At 56.3% G+C, this 20,078-nt stretch overlaps 2 protein-coding genes across 7 annotated transcripts; one reads left to right on the plus strand and one right to left on the minus strand.

The window, feature by feature from the left end:
* Positions 1 to 993: 993 nt before the first annotated feature.
* On the plus strand, positions 994 to 11,157 carry LSM14B (LSM family member 14B). Of its 6 annotated transcripts, XM_006104241.3 has the most exons (10): positions 994 to 1,214; positions 2,942 to 3,105; positions 3,958 to 4,087; positions 4,826 to 4,942; positions 6,757 to 6,927; positions 7,142 to 7,219; positions 7,426 to 7,587; positions 7,849 to 7,999; positions 9,470 to 9,654; positions 10,113 to 10,333. In XM_006104241.3, exons 1-9 carry the CDS (start codon positions 1,088 to 1,090, stop codon positions 9,639 to 9,641), a joined length of 1,272 nt encoding a protein of 423 aa, XP_006104303.1. In that variant the 5' UTR covers positions 994 to 1,087; the 3' UTR covers positions 9,642 to 9,654; positions 10,113 to 10,333. The 6 variants fall into 6 exon arrangements, with proteins under 6 accessions (XP_006104303.1, XP_023601330.1, XP_006104304.1 ...); XM_023745562.1 differs by lacking the exon at positions 7,849 to 7,999 and having other exon boundaries at positions 10,113 to 11,157; XM_006104242.3 differs by lacking the exon at positions 7,142 to 7,219.
* Positions 11,158 to 13,538: 2,381 nt separating this feature from the next.
* On the minus strand, positions 13,539 to 19,977 carry PSMA7 (proteasome subunit alpha 7). Its single transcript, XM_006104244.3, has 7 exons — positions 19,816 to 19,977; positions 17,365 to 17,491; positions 16,037 to 16,161; positions 15,307 to 15,429; positions 14,790 to 14,909; positions 14,122 to 14,184; positions 13,539 to 13,756 (listed from the first exon to the last, which is right to left on the minus strand). Exons 1-7 carry the CDS (start codon positions 19,912 to 19,914, stop codon positions 13,664 to 13,666), a joined length of 750 nt encoding a protein of 249 aa, XP_006104306.1. The 5' UTR covers positions 19,915 to 19,977; the 3' UTR covers positions 13,539 to 13,663.
* Between the last annotated feature and the right edge of the window lie 101 nt (positions 19,978 to 20,078).

The following is a 20,078-nucleotide window of genomic DNA, read 5'->3' on the forward strand; positions in this document are numbered from 1 at the left end:
CTGGAAAAGGGGAGTCAGAACGCCTACCTTGCTTAGTAGGTCAGTTCTCTGCCACCGCTTCCCCCTTCGCCCCTAGTACTCACATTCACATCTTAAGCAAGTACCTGAATACTATGTATAAGTGAAATAACTGTTTCACAAACCAATACTCTAATATTTTCTAACTTAGTCTGTTTTACTTTTATAAAATACTGGTCACTACCCACTACGTTTTTTTCCAGGACCCCAAAGCGGTCCCTGATCTGATGTGCACAGTCAAGAGAGAGAAGCAGACAGTAAGTGAGCGCAGTCACTGATGGAGCTGAGCGCTGGCGGGGAAGGGGAAGCCAAACCGCCGGGGTCCGCCAGGCCCGGGCCGCCGGGGTTTGAGGCCTGGTGGCGGGTGGTATTTATTTTAAGGCCTGGTGGCGGGTGGTATTTATTTTAAGGCGCAGGGAACGCCACCCCAGGTTTGGAGAGGCGCAGGGTTCAAGGAGAAGATGCGCTCAGCTCGTTATATTCAGTGACTGACGCACCGGAAGTGCTCGTTACCGCAGCTACCACTGCACCCCAGGCCGCGGGCGACCCCGGCCCCTGCCTTCAGGATAGGGACCTTCTCCCGGCTTCACCCGCGGGACCGGACCACCCCACCCCGGCGTCACCCCGCCCCGCGCACGCGCGTTCCGCACCCCCATTCCCACCCTCCTCCAGACCCACCCACCACCGCGCGGGGCCCGCCGGGAGCCGACGGCGAAGGGCGGGGAGAGGGAGGAAACCAGCTGCGACTGGCGCGGCCGACTGCGCAGGCGAGGAGCGAGGCCCGCCCCCGGCAGGCGGCGCGGCCATATTTAAAGGGAGGCCGGCGCGCTGAGCCAATGGGCGGCGAGCGTGCGGGGCGGGGCGAGGCCCCGGATGTGGCTGTGCGGCCCCTCCTCCCCCGCGCTCCCCTCGGAGCGCCTCCCCCTCGGAGACCCCCCGCGCGCGCCTGCTCGCTAGCTGCCCAGGCTGCACGGGCCTCCCCGCCGGCGGAGAGCCGCACAGAGGTGGAGCGGACGGCCCGGCGCCCGCGCGGAGGCGAGCGGGCCAGGCCCGGCCGGCGGCCGTCGCCATGAGTGGTTCGTCGGGCACCCCGTACCTGGGCAGCAAGATCAGCCTCATCTCCAAGGCGCAGATCCGTTACGAGGGCATCCTCTACACCATAGACACCGACAACTCCACCGTGGCGCTCGCCAAAGGTAGCGGCCCGCGGGCGCCCCAACCGCCCGCCCCGCCCGCCAACAGCCGGCCCGCCCCCGCCCCCACCCCGGGGTCCCCGCAGGATCCTGGCCGCATCGCCTCCCTGGGCCTTCACGCCTCTGACCACCCCTCCCCCCGCAGGCCGTCTCCCTCGCAGGCCCCCACCCCTCGGCCATCTTCTCCCGGCTACCCCTCCCCCCGCCCCGCAGGGACACCCCCTGCCCCCCTCCCCCGCAGGCCCTCACCCTCCTGGCACCCTCCTCCCTTCGCCGCCTGTCATGCCCCCCCCCCCCCCCCCCCCCGCTTATTTTTTCCTTCCGGGGGTCGTCATTTGGTGGCTCAAAGTGGGAATGGGATGACCCAAGGAGTCACCAGCCGCGGTTAAAGCGAGACCCCAACCATCTTCAAACAAAGAGGTCGCGGTGGGCGGGTCCAGCTCCCGCGGCGCCGCCCTCCTGCAGGTGGGGGTCGGTGGCTGGGCCGCTTCCTCCCCACCTGCTGAGGGGCAGCTGGCGCCCGCCACCCGGTCCCGGGGGGAGTGGGCTCCGGCCTCCCCAGAAGGCGGGGGTGAGGACACCCGGCTCCTGCAGGCCCGTCTGGAAAGGATTAAGCGGCCGTGGCCTTGAGCCCGAGTAAATAGCACGTCTTATCGGGACGCATGTGGGCATCGGAGCCTTGGCAGCGAGGTGCCCCGTTTAAAGTGCTTGCCGCGCCACCCGGACATGGCTGCGGGTGGACCTTCAGGGACCGGTGCTTGCAGGGAGCCACGCCGAACCTTCTGGGACCCTTAGTGGAAGGAAGATGGTTGGGTTGTGGCTCTTTTCTGGGCTTGTTGAGGCAGGAGGTGGCCTCAAAGTTTCTTTGTCTACGTCCTCCGAGAAAGATGGCGAGTGTCCTTTCTGTGCCTCTTCCAGAGAAGTGCGGAGTGCAGCCGGGTCTAGAGTCCCTGCTGGTGTGGGTCTGGGTAGGCGAGGGAGACGCCAGAGGCCTGCTAGCGGGCAGAGCTCCCTCCGACGTCAGAGGGAGCCGGGCCTCGGGCTCCAGTCCTGGGCAGACGGCGCTGCTCAGGAAGGTAGTTCAGTGTCTGGGCTGTGCGCTCCCCTGTGCTCCGGGCACTTTGCTACATTTCCATGACATTCCTGTCGCAGCTGGAGCTGTGCTCAGATTAGATAGAGGGCGCCCCGGAGATCTCGGGAGACCTGGTTGGGCTCCGGGCCTTGGGGTAGAGAAGCCCCGCCGTGGACACAGGAGCTGGTGGGGCGGGTCAAGTTCTGGATCCCCTCTGTAAAGGCTCCGCCCAGGCTGGCATGGGTCGGAGGGCGGAAACGATTCTGTCAATGTATTCACTTCTCTCCAAGAAAAGGGGGCACTGCCCAGGGCTCCTGTGGAGGTGCCCATCAAAAAGCAGCTGTTGGGCTTTGAATCTGCCAAGTGAGATGTGGAGGGGGGGGGAGGTCCTGCAAAGCAGACCTTGTTCTGCTGTGAGCACATTGAGCTTCGTGAGGCTGCCAGGCATGGGAGTTGTTCTTGGTTTTTCGTGACCTAGAACTTTTTGGAGCTTTGCCAACTGGGGTCTTGTCCGTTGAAAACTGGAGGGGGGAGTAGTTGAAGTGTGGAAACCCGATGCTGGGCTATGGGTGGCACCCAAGGAAGGGGCTGTAGCCTAAAGGGTTGGTTGAATGGTCTTGGCTGGGACAACTAACGTGTTTTCTCCTCTGCTCCTAAGTGAGGTCCTTCGGTACTGAAGACCGTCCCACAGATAGGCCTGCCCCTCCCAGAGAGGAAATCTATGAGTACATCATTTTCCGGGGAAGCGATATCAAAGACATCACAGTGTGTGAACCTCCAAAAGCTCAGCACTCTCTCCCTCAGGACCCTGCCATCGTCCAAGTGAGTGCGGGCTCTGCGCCTGTGGGACAATCTCTGAGGGGTGCTGGAGGCCAAGTGGAACTTGGTGTCGGCTGTTTGGCCAGAGCACTCAACTCGAGGAATGGCCTTTTAATGAAAAGTTGTTTAGTTTTTGTCCAGGCTGTTGGTGTTGCTGTGGAAAGTCTTAACTCCTGCAGCATCAGTATTGTGTGTGTGTGTGTGAGTGTGTCAGTGTGTCAGTGTCAGAGGGGGGTGAGTGTGCTCAGGGAATTGGTGTTTGTCCATAGTTTCTGGTTGGGTCAGTCTAAATCCCCAGCGGGATGGTGTGCATGGCGTACGATGCTAGCAGGGACAGCAGGACTTGCTCTGTTAACTGCCCAGATGTTAAATTGCAGTGCTGTGTTATGGTGTGTTTTGCCCAGGATTACAGGGAGCCCAGGTTCATGTTTTCTCTTGACTTGTAAATGAAGTATTCATCAGCTCCTTTGGAGCACAAACTGTAGGGAGAAACCCCTAAGTGGGCCTGAGAGAATGGGGACTCTTGGCCTCCTTCCCATTGGGGGCAGGGCCAAGCCAAGGATGGTGTGTCTTCTCTTTTGCAGAGCCTAGACTACCTGATGCAGGCAGTGGGGAGCCATTAGAGGGATTAACTGAGTTAGGAGAAATTTGAGTGAGAATTACCTGGGCAGGTGGAGCTGGAGAATGTAGAAAAGGCAGCTGTAAGCTCCCTTAGACCATCCTGGGAGCTTACCCCTCTGAGGGTCACCCAAGCTTCCAAGAAGCATGCTGGCAGATCCGGGTGTCTGTCCCTGTCTGAACAGGCCAGGCGATGGGGGCCTGGCGCTGCTCTCACCTGTGTGTCCCCTTGCTCAGTCTTCCCTGGGCTCGGGCTCCTCCTTCCAGCCGCACGTGCCTTACAGCCCCTTCAGAGGGATGCCGCCCTACAGCCAACTGGCCGCCAGCTCCCTGCTCAGTCAGCAGTATGCAGCTTCCTTGGGTCTAGGTGAGTAACCTTTCTTTCTTTAACCTGCTGTGCTGTGGCCTCCTGAAGCGGGCTTCAGCTTCTGATGGGGACACTGTCCTTCGAGTGCTAGGACGTTCAGTGACTGCTCACTGAGAGTAGGGGAGGCAGCAAGGCTGGGTCCTGGAACAGGTGAACCAAATCCACGTTCATTTGGTGTCAGCCCAGGTCTGGGGGAGGCCGTGGTACATTGCTTCAAAGACCTGATAACTTCCAGGTGTAATCACAGTGCGTCTGACTCCTTGCACATTTGTGAGCCTGTAAATGTGAAACTGAAATACAGCACTGCCAGGTTATTTCTTCTTCATTCTCCTGTCGATGCCTCGCTCAGAAATTGTTTCCCCCAGTTGATAACCCTGGAATAAGACTATCCCAACACATAGTGAGGGTCTGCCTGGGCCTGGCCGAAGCTCTTCCGAGCAGTCAGGCCATGGGGTTGGCAGCCTCACCCACCTCGCTCCTGCTCTGGCGATAGGGTGTGATCAGGCCCTCGACGGTTGTGTGGGTCCCTTGCTTCTGAGTCCTGTTGTCTTGACTGCTGCTCCTAGTGTGGCGGTGCCCTCTCGGCCCGGCTCCTTGTGTTTCTAGAACAGGTTTGTGTGAGCAAAGTGTCCTAGGAGAGATGCTTGGCTCTTTCCAAGCCTGCTAAATGCAAGACAAGTGTCTCATTACTTATCTGTGCCCTTTCTTTTTGCTCTTCTCTCCTTTCTCTTCTTTTAGAGAAGCTGGTAAGCCCTCCAGCCTCAGCCGCAGCCTCCAGCCCTAGCTCCTCTCCATCTCCACAGCCCGTGTCAGAGCCTGACATGTCCTCAGAGCCACACCAGCTCACTTCCAAGGGTAACGGCAGTTTGGGAGAACTGCACGCTGTCTTTGCATCCTGAGAGCAGGGGCGGGTAAACCATAGATAGCCCAGAGGGACAGTGGCTGTGACAGAATTGGCTGAGCCTGTGGATCAGTTAAGCTGCGTTTCTGGTTCAGCACATGGTCCTGACTTAGGAACTCTGGTTTTAAAGAAGGGCTAGAAAGGACCAGGGAGCCCTTCGCTTGCTGTGCTGTCACTGCCACGTGTGGGCACTGCCCTCTGCTCAGAGGGCTGTCCCCTGGCTTTCGGCCGGTCCTCCGTGGTCTGGATTGCTGGGGGAGCCTGTTGAGCAGCTGCATGCAGCTCTGGGACCTGCGAAACATTCCTTTCATCAAAATTGGGCCTCACATGGCTGAGTACGATGAAGCCGCTTTAAAGTTGGGTGACCAACCCAAGCTCTTGACAGGTGAACAGTGTGGGCTGATGTCCGGCCTGTTAATGCTGGTGGTGGGGGTTTCTGGCCTTGCCTGGCATTGGTTCTTTGTGTTTTGCTGGGGGTCTGGAGTTGACATGCATGACTGGGGGCAGAGCTCTGCCCACACCGTGTGGAGACTCACTCGGTCCAGGATAGTGCCTGTCAGCCTGTGCTTTGCATGTGCCCTGCACGGGCGCCAGTGCATTTGCGGTACCAAGGAGTGATGCTTCACCCTCCTTAAATGTTACACAGACACACTGTTCTTAGGACCCTGAAAACTGCCGAGGCAAGATGGTTTAACTGCTCCATCGGTGTCAGAGAAAGCAGAGGCCCAAGGTTCTTGCCTGTGTGCTAGAGTGTGAGGACTCAGTTGGGCTGTGCAGCTCAGGGAAGGCTGTGCTGGGGAGGTGACAGGCCAGAGGAAGTGCTCTGGGGCAGTGCCCATTGTAGGGACACTGCAGTTGCCTGTGACAAGGCTGTTCCAGTCAGCCCTAGGAGTACTTTGATCGGGTGACAAGGAATTTGTCACAGTAATTTCTCTGGTTTTTGTCCCGTTGGAAAAAAATTTGTGATCTTCACTTGTCCTGGGCCGCCCCTCTTGAACTAAGGACCCCAAGGTTAAGGCTGGTCTTTTCTGTCTCAGACCTTGGTGCACTTCTACCCACAGACCCAGGACCGGGTGAGAGGGGAGTAGGCAGCTGATGAGTAAGGCACATCCCTCGGTCCTCTTTCTTTAGAGGACCCTCTTGTGAGGCTCGGTTTCTGAGCATGTATGTCCTGTGCTCAGGGCTGGGAGTGCAGCTCCATTGCCCAAGGCAGCCTGGAAGCCTTCGTTCTTCAGGACAAGCCTAGACCCTCGAGAGCACCGCAGGCCGCACTTCTCTGTAGTCAGCGCTACTCATCTTTTCTGCTTTGTTATGCCTTACGCAAAAACAGCAGTATCCCAAGAGCTTAACTCCAATGGCTGACCACTGCATTTTCTGGACAGTCCCAGACTGGGATGGTTCTTGCTCAGCGTGGGCCAGTATGGAACAAATCCTCATACAGCATCTCGGGACCACCAAGCCTCCTTGGGGTCAGAGCTTGTGTGGTTTTTGAAAGCCATTTCTAGACCACCTGGGAGGTGCTCCTTGTGGCCAGGTGTTTTCCCTCTGAGGGGTTTCCTAACAGAGCCTGGGGCTCAGCTTCCAGGCTGAGCTGGCCTTGCTGCCAGGGCTAGCCGCAGAGGGGCGGCCTGCTGAGGGGGCTTGGGCTGGGTTGGGTAGACCCTCTCTGGGTGGTTGCATCTCCCCCGGCTTGAACAGAAGTGTCTGCGGGGACTGGGGAACTTTCTCCTTTTCTCTGTTGTCAATCTGCCTTCTCTCCCCAACTCAGGAGCTGGTTTTCCATCCATCCCAGTTGGCAAGAGCCCCATGGTGGAGCAGGCTGTCCAGACTGGTTCTCTTGATAACCTGAACGCCAAAAAGCTGTTACCTGGCGGCAAGGGCACTGTGGGGGTGCAGCTCAACGGGCGCCCTGCCCCGCCAAGCAGCAAGAGTGCCAGCGGTACTGAAACACTCGCTCCCTGGGGTGTACTCCCTCTTCTCACTGTGCACGCTGCTGCCTGGGGGCTTTGTAAAAGAAATTGCGCCCCTCCCAAACACCACATGCATTTGCAGGGCAGGCCCCTGCCGCATGTCCCCTGGGGTGGTGCCACCTGCTTCCTTCCCAGCTTCTGCTCTGGCAGGCGCTTGCCTTACTATCCCCTTTTGCGCCTTAGATGTAGTTCAGCCAGCCGCTGTGCAAACGCCAGGGCAGGTGAACGACGAGAACAGGAGGCCCCAGAGGAGGAGATCAGGTAACAGCTGCTGCCACGTTTGGGCGTGCTCTCTGCCCCCACCCCCAACCACCCTGCCTGCTTCTCTGGGCACAGTTTCAGGGGTGCTAGGGCTCAGTGGTGGCTTCAGTGTGCTCTCCTCTCTTTTCCTCTCTTTGTCATCTGTCTCACACTCAGTAATATCGTGTTGGTGGCTCATCAGCCATGACTGTCGTTTCTCCTCACAGGGAACAGACGAACAAGGAATCGCTCTAGAGGGCAGAGCCGCCCAACCAACATCAAGGAGAACACAATCAAGTTTGAGGGGGACTTTGACTTTGAGAGTGCAAACGCCCAGTTCAACCGCGAGGAACTGGACAAGGAGTTCAAGAAGAAACTGAACTTTAAAGGTCTGAGTCCTTATGTGGAAATCTCCCTTGTTCTCCATGGAGTATCCACAGAGTGGGTCAGACAGCTGGAGCCGTGAGATGGGGGTGGTGGTGATGGGGGCTAGTGTGGGAGCTGTGCCCTTTAGAGCGGATGGCATGGGCTAGAGGGAGAAGTCACTTAGCACAGAGCAGTCATTTGGCTGCTGAGTGACAGCGGGCCTGCCGAGGACAGAGGTGCTTTTCTGCCTCCAGCAACTCAGTGGGCTCCACTTCTCTGTGCAGATGACAAAGCTGAGAAGGGGGAAGAGAAGGACCCGGCAGTGGTGACCCAGAATGACGAGGCCCCTGCTGAGGAGGACCACCTGGGGCCCAACTGCTACTATGACAAGTCCAAATCCTTCTTCGACAACATTTCCTCTGAACTCAAGACCAGGTGGGGGGGCAGGGGTGGGAGGGGTGGGGGTCCGGGTGAGCTGGTGGGAAAACACACACTGCCTCAGTTTCCAGGACTGGGACGCACTCTCTTGGTGACCACTCAGGTCTCAGGTTCAGGGCCCTACTCACATGTCTGCCACAGTGGACGCATCCATCCCGTGGTGGCAGCATGGGAGGCCCTGGCAGTCACAGGCACTGAGGGGTCTGCCCGAGCCCCACTCCCACTTCCCTCCTGGCTTCTCTGCCCTGCCCATTGAGGCTGGGCTGGCCCCACCCCCCAGCCGAGTGACTATGGACTTTCTTCCTGATTCCCAGCTGACCCTGGAGGCCTGAGGCCCTGGCGACCTGAGTCAGCCTGCGTATTAGGAGTGTTCTGTTCCGGGTGCTCTTTCACCTGACGCTTGAGGTTGGCACCCCTCGTGTGATTTGTTTTCAGCACCTGACCGCTGGTTACTCAGGTGTTGCCCCGTGAACAAGCTAGACCATGAGAGAAATCTGAGCGGCATGCTGCAGAAACTCTGATCCCTCCACTGGCAAGCAGAGTGTCAGGCACTGCTGAGCACAGAGGGTGCAGCCGAAAGCAGGCTGGGGCTCCTCACCGCCTGCGCTGAGGGCTTCTGGCGGGGACGAGTGGATGCGGAGGGGCAAGATACACACAGATTGAAATGCATTGAGGAGAACCGGGCGGTGACTCGAAATGGGCCAAGAAAGCAGGTCTCCAAGCCTGTTCTGTTGGGCAGGGCAGGCAGCTATCAGAGGTTGGGAGCCCAGGATTGAAGCCACCTGACCTTTTACCACGTGGGTCTTCGGTGAGAGTGGCTGCAGGTGGCCACTTCCCAATAGTTCAGGTGTCTCAACTGGGCCTGGGGATGGAGAGAGGCTTGGCTTCTAAACTGCTTTGAAGGTGGGGCTGATGGTTTGCTGGCAGGATGTGAGGAGAGCTGGTTGGCCTCAGTGGCAGCTGGGACATAGCTGCTGTTTCTTTAAATGAGGAGGATTGTTAACAGCTGCGGGTATTTACTAGCGGTGCTTGGGGAGCTCAAAGGGTTCTGGAGCCATGCTGTGCTGGTCCCCAGCACCCGTAAAGTATAAGCACACCCTTGGGGACCCTGCCCATTTAACCCAGCCCCTCCTCATCTGGTAGAAACCTGTTTGGGGGGGTCCATGGTCTGCTCCAGGCCTTGGAGACTGTGCAGGCCTGAGCCCAGCAAGCAGGTGGCTTCCATTGGAGTGCACTAGTGTCACGGGCTTGTTTGGGGGACAGAGGCGTAAGCTCTGTGCCCAGCAGCCTAGTCCCATGAGGAACGGGCCTGGAGCACCTGTAGTGTTGGTTGTCCAACTGCAGGGGGCCAGCTGGGTTGCCCTCAAATAATGGCTCCAGGAACACAGTGACTGTCCTTCCTCCCAGGCTGAGAAAGCTGGGATGACTGCCCCTGCAGTCAGTTTTCACAGCCCTTGTCTGTTTCAGTTCCAGGCGGACCACGTGGGCTGAGGAGAGGAAGCTCAACACGGAGACCTTTGGGGTGTCAGGAAGGTTTCTTCGTGGCCGTGGATTCCGAGGCGGACTGCGGGGGGGCAGGGGCAGTGGCACCACCCGGCGCAACCCGACTTCCCACAGAGCCGGGACTGGCAGGGTGTGAAGAGCAGCCGGAGGTGAGTGGGTGACCTGCGGGGTCCTCTAAGGGGAGGGCATGGGGTTGCAGTACCCCTGCAGGGAGCCTCTTCAGGAAGCGCAGAGGTGAGGCCCGCCCTCAAATCTCCAGGGGGCTCTTGGGGACCCTGGGCCCAGCGTTGTCAAAGTGGGTTCCCGTGCAGGAGGGCCGGGTGCTTGTTCCTCAGGGGAGGGGGGTCAGCCAGGAGAGCTGGTGACAAGCCAGGGTCTCGGTGCAGCGTGGCCCTACCTTTTTCACAAGGTCCCGAGTGACGTGTGTGCCCCTTAGGGTCTGGGTGGTAAGAGAGTCATGGTGGATGGGACCCAGAGCTGCCTACTACGGCATGCGTACAGAAGGAATTTTCCTGGTGGGTTGTGATGGGGGAGTCTAGGAAGCCCTGGCCTGACATGGGGGGACGCCTGCTGAGCACACTCATGTGGTGTCATGTTCCCCCTGCAGGCTCCTGCAGAGGCAGCGGCAGAAACGAAGTCGAGTGAGGACGCTGCACTTACTGGACAGACAGGCGTTGGGTCACCGTTTATTACTTTTGTTTTGACGTCATGGAACTTGGACATGGTCCGAGTTAGAACTGCTCATGTTCGGGGAGTGTTTAAGGGTGACCTCTCTGAGGTCTCTGGGTCTTTCCTCTTCAGTTATGCACAGTCTACCTAAGGTTTTGGTGTTTTGCAAAAAGTTTTCTAGAGCGAAAGCTTGATCTTCACTTTGAAAAAAAAAATTTTGGGGGACAACTTTGACTTTTAAAGTGGACCGTGTGGCAGCCAGGCACAGCTCTGTCACCCAGCTGGCGCTCATGCTGCTGGCCTGGTACCCCCACTGCCACTGGTGGGCCTCAGGAGCAAGGCAGGGCCAGCCCAGGGGGTGTGGGGTCGGGTGGGCCCCAGCAGGGAAAGTGGAGTTCCCGCAGATCATGTGTGAGCAGACAGACCACCTGATGTCCAGGGTGGTGGTGTCGAGGTTTGGACTGGCAGGCTGGCACTCTTGGAGGCACAGAAGGGGCCTGAACATGAGCTGGGAGCTGTTACTCAGAGCCTGGCTTCCATAGGAATGAGGATTGGGGTGGCATACCCATCCTTTCTGTCCTGCCAGTCAGTGTTGGACTCAGACCACTGTTCAAGTCTCATCCACTTGGAAATGAGCCAGTCTTTTTTGCAAGCTCGGCTGACAGAGCTCCGAGTTGTAAATAGTTGTGTTTGTTTTGTAGGTGGGTGGAGGGAGGTGGGATGTAAACTGTTGCATGAGTAAATGGGTCACCTTAGTACAAGCATGCTCCCCCCTGAAGACAGGGCATCTTGGTGAACATAAGCACCTTGGTAACTAAATCCCTAGACAGCTATAAAGATTTTGGTTCTGTATTAAGTTACTGTAAAAGCTTGGTTTATTTTTGTAGGACTTAATGGCTAAGAATTAGAATGTAGCAGTGGGGCTGCTCTGTTGGAGTAATGTATATTGTAATTAAAATAAACACGCAAACTTTAAAATCTTCTCTGCTTTGAAAGTAAGTGGTCCTGTTGACTCTGCCTGAACCCCATCACACTCGACAGGCCTGCCGTAGGGGACCTCTGATGCTCTTGTCTCAGCTGGACTAGGCAGTGTCAGGCCCGTTCACCATGGGCCACCCTTTTGGGATGAGTGGCTCTGCTTTCGTGACACAAAGTAGTTTCTAGAACTCGGTTCACAAATGAACCTGATTCAGAAATGGGTCCTGGACTATGCAGAGCAGCAGACAGGCTGGTTTCAGACTTTGAAGCATCCCTCCACTCTAATGGGTTTTGGGTGACTTTAGAAGCAACACACTGGTCAGCTGTTTCCTCCCTCCGTACCTGCCTGTGGTCCAGTCAGGCCCAGAGTTGGACTGAGCAGCAGGCCTCTGAGGTCTGGGCCTGGCTGTCACTCATAGTTTGACAAGTTTTTGGCAAACTTTTTTTTTTTGCAACTAACATCCTTGACCAATGAAAACAATCCTCCCAGGTGCACATGCTAGATTCAGAAAGCCAGGGCACGAATTTGAAATTAGTTGGGAACAGCTGAACTAAAATATTCTCTGTGCTGAGATTCTACATATTGTCAATTCAGTTACCATGTGTGACCAACCTTGCTGCTCAAGTCTTCAACTGAAAACCATTGTGACAATTGCCTGTTTTAGGCTGGACTAAAGTATCTGGGCCTCTTGACTCCTTTTTAGAAGGTAGATTACATGTGCCCTCAAGGGGAGTGTGGAGTAAGAAAGCTACTGACTGAGGCAGAAAGGGGACCCTAGAAACCTAGCAGAGTTGTTAGGGGCAACCAGCTCAGGGACCGAAAAGCCACCCGTCACCAAGACCAGCAGCCTCCCGCAGAGTGGCAGGCCAATGGGCTTGTTAGGGTTTTCTGTAGGGACATTAAGACTGACCTACACTGCTGCTGGCCTAGAGGCTAGGACAGTGATGGCGAACCTATGACACGCGAACTCATTTTTTTGGTTGATTTTTCTTTGATATTTATTATCAAAAATATAAATCATTTTACTATGGTTGCAAATATCAAAAAAATTTCTATATGTGACTCGGCACCAGAGTTAAGTTAGGGTTTTTCAAAATGCTGACACGCCGAGCTCAAAAGGTTCGCCATCACTGGGCTAGGAGGATAGGTTTTCTGGCTAAAAAGTGAGCGAGGCACTGGCTGGGTGGCTCAGTTGGTTGGAGCTTCATCTCGTACACCAGTAGTCAGCAAACCGCGGCTCTTTGGCCCCTTGAGTGTGGCTCTTCCACAAAATACCATGTGCGGGCGCGCATGTAGAGTGCGATTGAAACTTCGTGAACCATGCGCAGAAGTCGGTTTTTGGAAAGGAGATAGACGAAACAAGTGTACAAGACGAGTGTGGATGGGAGAGTTGGAAGGGGTCGACCTCAGCGAACGTACCTCAATCAGATTGAGGACATTTTTAGCAAAGGCCAGCTTAGGAGTACCCTAATGAAGTTAATAACAATGTACTTACCTATATAGTTTAAGTGTAAAAAATTTGGCTCTCAAAAGAAATTTCAATTGTTGTACTGTTGATATCTGACTCTGTTGACTAATGAGTTTGCTGACCACTGTCGTACACCAAAGGGCTGTGGGTTTGATTCCTGGTCAGGGCGCATGCAGGAGACAACCAATCCATGTTTCTGTACCCCCCGCCTTCCTCTCAAAATCAGTAAACATCCTCAGTGAGGATAAAAAGATTAGAAAGCAAGAGGGTGGGTAACAGTAAGCACCAGAAGTCTTAGAGAAAACATGAGAAATGTTGACCTGACCTAGTAAAACCATAAACATAAGGCTAGTTCTGAACACAACTGCTGCTCTGCAAATTTTGGGGTAAGCACTTAAACTGAGTGCTGTTTGTGCTCCTGTCCTTGACCTGATGTTAAATAGGAGCTTGAACAAAGGTCAAAGGAACAATCAACCTATTTGGAACAAGAAAAGGAGGGTTAGAAGTGCCAGGTGCGCCTACCTACAGCAGTCTCGCACTGCAGCCCTAACACCCCTGGCACTGCGTGCGGGACGACCCCCACTTAGTCTGTGGCTGTTGTCTGGGAGCCTGGCAACAAAGACTAGGGAGGAAAGCTCACACTCAGGAAAGCTTTTAGAGACTGACCACTGGGGTCGACTCCATTTCCGCAAGAGCTACTGTAATTCCAGCCCTGGCCGGGTAGTTCAGTTGGTTAGATAGGCCAAGGTTGCAGGATGCTGGTCAGGGCACATACAAGAATCAAACAATGAACGCATAAATAAGTGGAACAAATCAATGTTTCTCTTTCTCCCTTCCACTCTAGAGTCAATAAAATTTTTTTTTTTTTAAAAAGCTACCATAAATCCACCCAAAAGACCCTTGGGCTGTAAAAAGGCGAGGTTAAAAACATGGAAGTTTATTGTAGGACACAGACAATGGAATGTCAGCGCCTGAACATCCATTGGTTCTCACATCACGCATGATTTGCATTTAAAAATTGCTCCCAGCAGAATTTGATTGATCATGATGCTTTCTTTTGTTTCTTCTTTTCATTTTCTTCTTTCTCTTTTTCAATTTCAGCCACATATTTCTCGATTTCTTCAGGATTTAAAATCTACCAAAGAGAGTGTTTCTGGTTAGCCCCTCAGCCTAAGAGGTGCCCCAGTGCAGTAAGGCCCCCACAGGGAGGGGGCTCCTGGACGCCCTAAAGCTGCTTCTGCAGGTCGACAAGGCCATGTGGCCTGTGTGGGGATCAGTGAAAAGCAGAAGCCAACCTGCACAGCTGCTGACTGCTTGTCCGCATGCCAGGAGCACACGCGATCACCATCTGTGACCATGCAGTCAGCCCTGGCGTGCTTGCGTCCCACCCGTTTGTGGGGAGCCTTGCCTGGTGCTAAAGCCACAGCAGCGTTAATGAGCACTGCCCTGCCCGTCCCCAGGATCGCTCCACTGTGAAAACGGCAAAAAACATGGGTTTACCTTGAGGGGCTGGTCCCGCCTCATGACAGCCAGTTCGATGTTTTTGCCGCCCGACTGAACCACCTTGGGAGGAGCCGGAGAGAAGAGCATTAGACAGCCACGCCCACCTCAGGACCAAATAGGTTCTTTAGAGCAGCGGTCGCCAACTGGTGGTCCATGAGGTCTGAAAGGTTGGCGACCGCTGCTTTAGAGGATCACCTGTGCACCCAAACCCAGCACTGCCACTCTAGGGGACAGGCCAGGCACACTGCAGTCCCAGCACCCACAGATTCTACGCTGCCTCCTGCCAGTCAGACCTTGGCTGGGTCTCTGGTCCCTGCTCCTGCACGGCAGCTGGGCTCCTGACACCAAGCCCCTGCTCTCTGGACCCCAGCCTAGCCTCCAACTAGCCCCTCTCTGCCTCTGGCTTCACCCTCCAGCATCTGTAAGGTCTTGACAAAGCCCAAGACCCCAAAACTCCCAGCAGTCTTCCTAATTTCTGCTCTCCCAGTAGCTGGAGCCCCAGGAAGGCTGAGTGTGGTTGTGAGCTGTGCCCTGACTGTGCCAGTCGTATGCAGGAGCTGGCTGAGCAGAGCAAACCCTTGTGGCCTGCCACCCAGCCCACCCAGGGAACACTATCATGGCATGGGTGTTCTCACCGGCTTGCCCAGATGCAAAGGCAAACTTACTTCCAGGAGGGCCTTGATCACCAGCTTGATGGTCAGATCGTCTGTCTCGATGGCTTCGTCAGTGTAATTCTTCTCCAGAAACTCACGCACTGACTTGGCGCCCCGGCCTATGGCATTGGCCTGAGAGGGGAGTGTTATATGTCACAGGACAATCCAGACCCAAACCAACAACTTGGCCACTGTCTGGGCCAGCCAGCCGCCACCCTGCTCGTCCCGTGTGCTGTGCTTGAGAGCAGCCTGGGCTCCCGGCCCTGCCCCGAGCCCTCTGTTGGCTGAGGGCTATTTGGGGCTGTGCTGATTCTCACCAATAGTAGATACCATTTCATTACTGACAGACTCGTGGCCATTTCACTTTAAGCCATGAGTCCTTATAGCTCACTGCCCTTTCCTCCCAAACAGTGCTGTTCAACAGGCTGTGTGCACACACGCACCTGAGGGAGGCACAGACCCCCAGTGGCCTCCCAAGCCCCTTTACTGTGGCAACACAGCCTGTAACCCCTCTCTGCCAGGGACTCACCTTCCAGGCGTGATATGTGCCCGACGGGTCAGTCTGGTAGAGTCTGGGGGTGCCATCAAAGTCGAAACCCACAATAAGGGCTGAGATGCCAAACGGCCTGCGCCCATTGCTCTGCGTGTAGCGCTGATAGGAAACGGAACACGTCACTGTGCCATCTCAGCACCACAAGCCCGCCCACGCCCACGGGAAGTCTCCACTGCACTTAGGGATGAGGATAGCCCCAGGTCCCCTCCTCAGGTTACTTCCAAGGATGAGCAAGAATCGCAATCGGAGGCTCCCTCTCTTCGTTTCTGCATTCTCACCCAGCCAGCCAGGCTGTGCCCAGGGCCACCCCATGGAGCACAGCTGAGGTCATGCGGAGGGTGGGACAGCAGACACACATTCTGGCTGCACAGCTGGTTTGAAAGGTGACCAGCAGTTCACCTTAGGGCAGGGGTGGCTTCCAGCCCCTCCCAACTCCTTAGTGACCATCACTCAGAATGGCAAGATAAAACTATCCCTTCCCTCCAGAAATAGGCATGTGGACTGCCCCATGCCCATCAACAAGAACGATGCCACCAACGTGGGCAAGTGACAGCAAACACATGCACAAGCAGGGCTGGGCACCGGATGAGTGCAGGCCTCGACTTTCCTGCAGGGACGTGTGCCAGCACCGACACCACAGCAGGACACCCTCCAGGACCAAGTAGTGACCACACATGTCCAGAGCCGAGCCGCAGGTGGGGCCTACCTGCTTCAGGCTGGCGATGTAGCGGGTGATGTACTCCACGGTGACCGGGTCCTCCACCGTCAGCCGGTGGCTCTGGCACTCCACCCGTGCCCTGTTGATGACTATCCTCGCATCGGCGGTAAGGCCTACAGGACAGCAGAGAGCATCACCGCATGGCCACGATCAGAGACACAGATCACATGAGCAGACAGCAAGGGTTCAAAACCAGTCCTCTAAAGCAGCGGTCGCCAACCAGTGGTCCGAAAGGTTGGCAACCGCTGCTCTAAAGCCCAGCATGGGGTCCACTGGCAGCACTGACCCCAGCTGGGTGGACCGCTCAGCCTCTGGGCTCATGAAGAGCTATGTGTGCCAGGCCCCGTGAAATCAGGCAAGTCACCCTCGTTTAGCACAGGAGAACTGGTATGTTCCCCAAATGCACCCACCAAGGGAGGAGAGCGCTGAGAACACAGCTCCCGCTGGCCCCGCTGCACAGGCGCAGTAGCTGTAGAAAGCCTGCCCTCTCTCTAGACAGTAACTATAATCAGGGACAGGCCGATGACAATGGAGGTGACAGCTGTTGCGGCCAAAGGTAAACTGAGTGGGGAGGGGTGAAAGGATTAAGGAAAAGACAGACAAGAGAATAATAGCTGGGTCTCGGTGGGACGCTGCCTCCCTGATGAGGAGACGACGACAGCGCTCACAAGCCGTGTCTTTATTTTATAGCAGATGCCACGAGGCAAAGCAGGGGCGTGATCACGTTGTTTCATTCTCGTGAGCTCCAACCTCACTCAACTATATGCACCTGAACTCTAGCACAAGGCACATGGGGTTACGTGTTTGGACCATAGGTTCAAGCTAACTACCACAGCCGTTGGCTATGATTGTGCTGGGAGGGCCCTGACCTCCAGCTGGGACTTGCACGTGGCAATGAGAGGACCCTGTCCTTTCATTAGTCCGAGGCTTGAACCTGGCCAAAACACCGTAACCGCGCCCCACAGACAGCAAAGCCCCATGTCCTGGGGTAGCCATTCCTGCAGCCTCTGCTCCAGCCACCAGGGGCAGGGAGCCTCCTCACCAAGAAACCATGGCCAACCCTTTAAAGGCCCAAATCCATTGCTTTAACCCTTTTCGATCTAACGTGGATGCTGACTCGACAGACCAGGGGCTAGGAGCAGGTCCAACGTTGAGGCTGAGGTTGACACCGCAAACCGGTTCAACATTCAATCCCGTCAATTAATTTGGACCAGACTGTTTGAATTCCAAAAATAAAATTGGACTGCAAAGGGTTAAAGGACGTGGGTTTACCCAGTTCACACATCTCCCAAAGCTCTGCTTGGCCCCAGGCTCACCTGCGAACGCCATGCAGACGTTGTCGTCCAGGGCACAGATCTTCCGCACTGTCCTCTCATCCTGCAGTTTGGCCACCGACTTCTTTTCCACACCAAGAACAACAATGTCTTTTCCTCGAACGCCAACCTTCAAGAAAAACCAACACAGCACTAAGAAAGTGACCTGAGGGTGTGCAGCAGGCACAGAGCTCTGAGCAGGTGTTCAGGGTCCCAGGCCATCACTGTGGGCGCCATGCTGGCCAACCACGGCTACTTATCTGCTGTGGCAGAGCTCCCCCAGCTGTCGTGACTGTGCCCAGTCCTGTAGCTTCAATGACAACACCACTAACAAGGAACTGCGGTGTCATCAGTGTGCACGTGTGTCACTCAACCCACTGAATCAGTCATACGAAAGGCCTTGCAGCCCAAGACCCTGGGTCCAAGCCAGGTGTCCTGAAAGTCGTGGTTCTGTGCTTGTGACCTAAACCACTACCCACCCTTTGCATGTGTGCAGGACACCTGTACCAACTATTCCTGGGAGGTTAGCACTGTTTATGGCTGACACTGAACAGGGGAGGATGCATTAAAATTTCTTTTTTTTTTTTTTTTTTTTTTTTTTTTTTAAATATATTTTATTGATTTTTTACAGAGAGGAAGGGAGAGAGATAGAGAGTTAGAAACATCGATCAGCTGCCTCCTGCACATCTCCCACTGGGGATGTGCCCGCAACCCAGGTACATGCCCTTGACCGGAATCGAACCCGGGACCCCTATTCCTGGGAGGTTAGCACTGTTTATGGCTGACACTGAACAGGGGAGGATGCATTAAAATTTCTGCGTGTTAGTCCCCCACCCCACCTCTGACCCCCAGCAATGCAGGTACAGACAAATGGGGTCAATCCCTCAGAGAAGCAACATCCACACTTCGTTCAGAGCAGGGCTCCTCAGCCTGGGCGCTAACTCTTTGAGGTGGGGGCTGCCTGTGCACTGTAAGGTGTTTACCCCTAGTTGCCAGAGGCACCCTCTATAGTCTTGGACAATGAACAATGTCTGCACAGGCTACCAAATGCCTCTGGGGGTGCAAAATGACGTGGTGGAGAAGTACTGGTCTGCAGTGTCAGATTTCAAGGTGCTGTCTCCCCTACTCTATCAGGGATCTTCAGAGCGCCCCAGGACAGGCAGGCAGGCCCAGAGGTGCCAGGTGGTTAAGCAAAGCCAGCCCCATCAGATGGGGGCAGGGGAGAGGGCCAGCACTCTCGTTCCAGTGCTCTTTAAGCTGAGTTAGGCCACAAGATGGATTCTGATCTTAATTTCAAAAAATGTTCAAGAAATTGAAACATCAAAATTCACAGAACTGTGCGCTTTCTTTGGTCTGCTGGCTCAAATCTCTGAAATACCAGGTAATAAAAGAAAAACTGACCAATAAGCAAACTGACAACGACGTCATGAATTTCAAAATGAGAGGTCCGGCTCAGGACAGTGGGTCAAGCGCACTGCCCACCCCGGAGGAGAACCAGGGGGAACCTCCAGCTCAGTGGGAACCACTCAGCTCACACCAAGAACCTCCACTTTTTCCTGGAAGCCCACCTGCACCGAGGACTGGGCTCTCCCTGGTGAGGGAAGTCCCCTAACTGGGGCCTATTGGATGCACTTCAGTCACCTGCTTACTTAACTTTCACAGAGCCAGTGAGCAGCCAGCGCCGGGCCCTGCTCACATGCAGGGGCCTCAGCACAGCCCACACCCGGCCACACGGGCACTAGCGGGCCGCGGCGGGGCGGGGCGGCGGGTTGCAAGATGGCTGTCTCCGCCTAGGCCTGCTCTGCGCTACCGAGAGGCAAGAGGAAGGTGGCACTTGAAGCTCATCAATCGGACCCTATTTGCTAGTTTGCAAAGTACCTGCCCATCACCAGCTAACACCCCCTCAACAGCCCTTGTTGAAAACCGTGTTCGGAGGGCAGTCCCATCAGACTGTCCTGTCCTGCCGCTCCCCGCCCGGGCACCCACAGTGCACAACGTGCCCTTTCCATTTCCTTCCGGGACACCGACGCCCGGCTCCCGTGTCCCACTAACGCCAGGGCGCTACTTGCCAAAGGCCAATCGGACAGAAAAGAGGAGACTGTCAGCGCGGCCACGGCCTGCGCTCAGTGGCAGGAAGCACCCGGGCCTCCCGCTGGCCGGGGGAGCGCCTCCGGGCCTCATTGGGACGCGCCCTCCAGAGCCCCCTGCTGTCCACTGCCGGGAGTCTCGTTCGATTCGTGCACCCCCGCCCCGGCAGAGAGACCGGTCCGGGCCTCGCGGATTCCTAGGTGCACCCACGTCCGGGGGCCTCCCCCGACCCCCCGGCCGAGCCCCTGCCGGCTCACCGCACCTCCCGCGCCCCCGCGCCACGGTCCGCCCCGATTCCAGCAGCACCCCCGGGACCGCCTGCTTCCAGCCGCCCAGCCCGGCCCGGGCGCAGAGTTCGCCGCTCACCGCGGTCGAGCCCTTCTTCACCGCCTCCTGCGCGTACTCCACTTGGAAGAGGGTGGCCGTCGGGCCGAGAAGACGGTGATGGCCGCGGTCGTAGCTCATGCTGGCGAGCGGCGCGCCGGGGCCCAGGAAGAAACTCACAGCCGCGCGGCCCACGACTCCCTGCTCCTATCGTCCGGCCGCGCCTGCCCCGCACCTCCCATTGGGTCGTTGGGGTCAGGGAACTTCGCGGCGCCGTACGTCTTGAGGATCCGGTGTCGAAGCTC

The sequence above is a fragment of the Myotis lucifugus genome, unplaced genomic scaffold, assembly GCF_000147115.1.
Source record: "Myotis lucifugus unplaced genomic scaffold, Myoluc2.0 scaffold_556, whole genome shotgun sequence".
Taxonomy (NCBI): Eukaryota; Metazoa; Chordata; class Mammalia; order Chiroptera; family Vespertilionidae; genus Myotis; species Myotis lucifugus.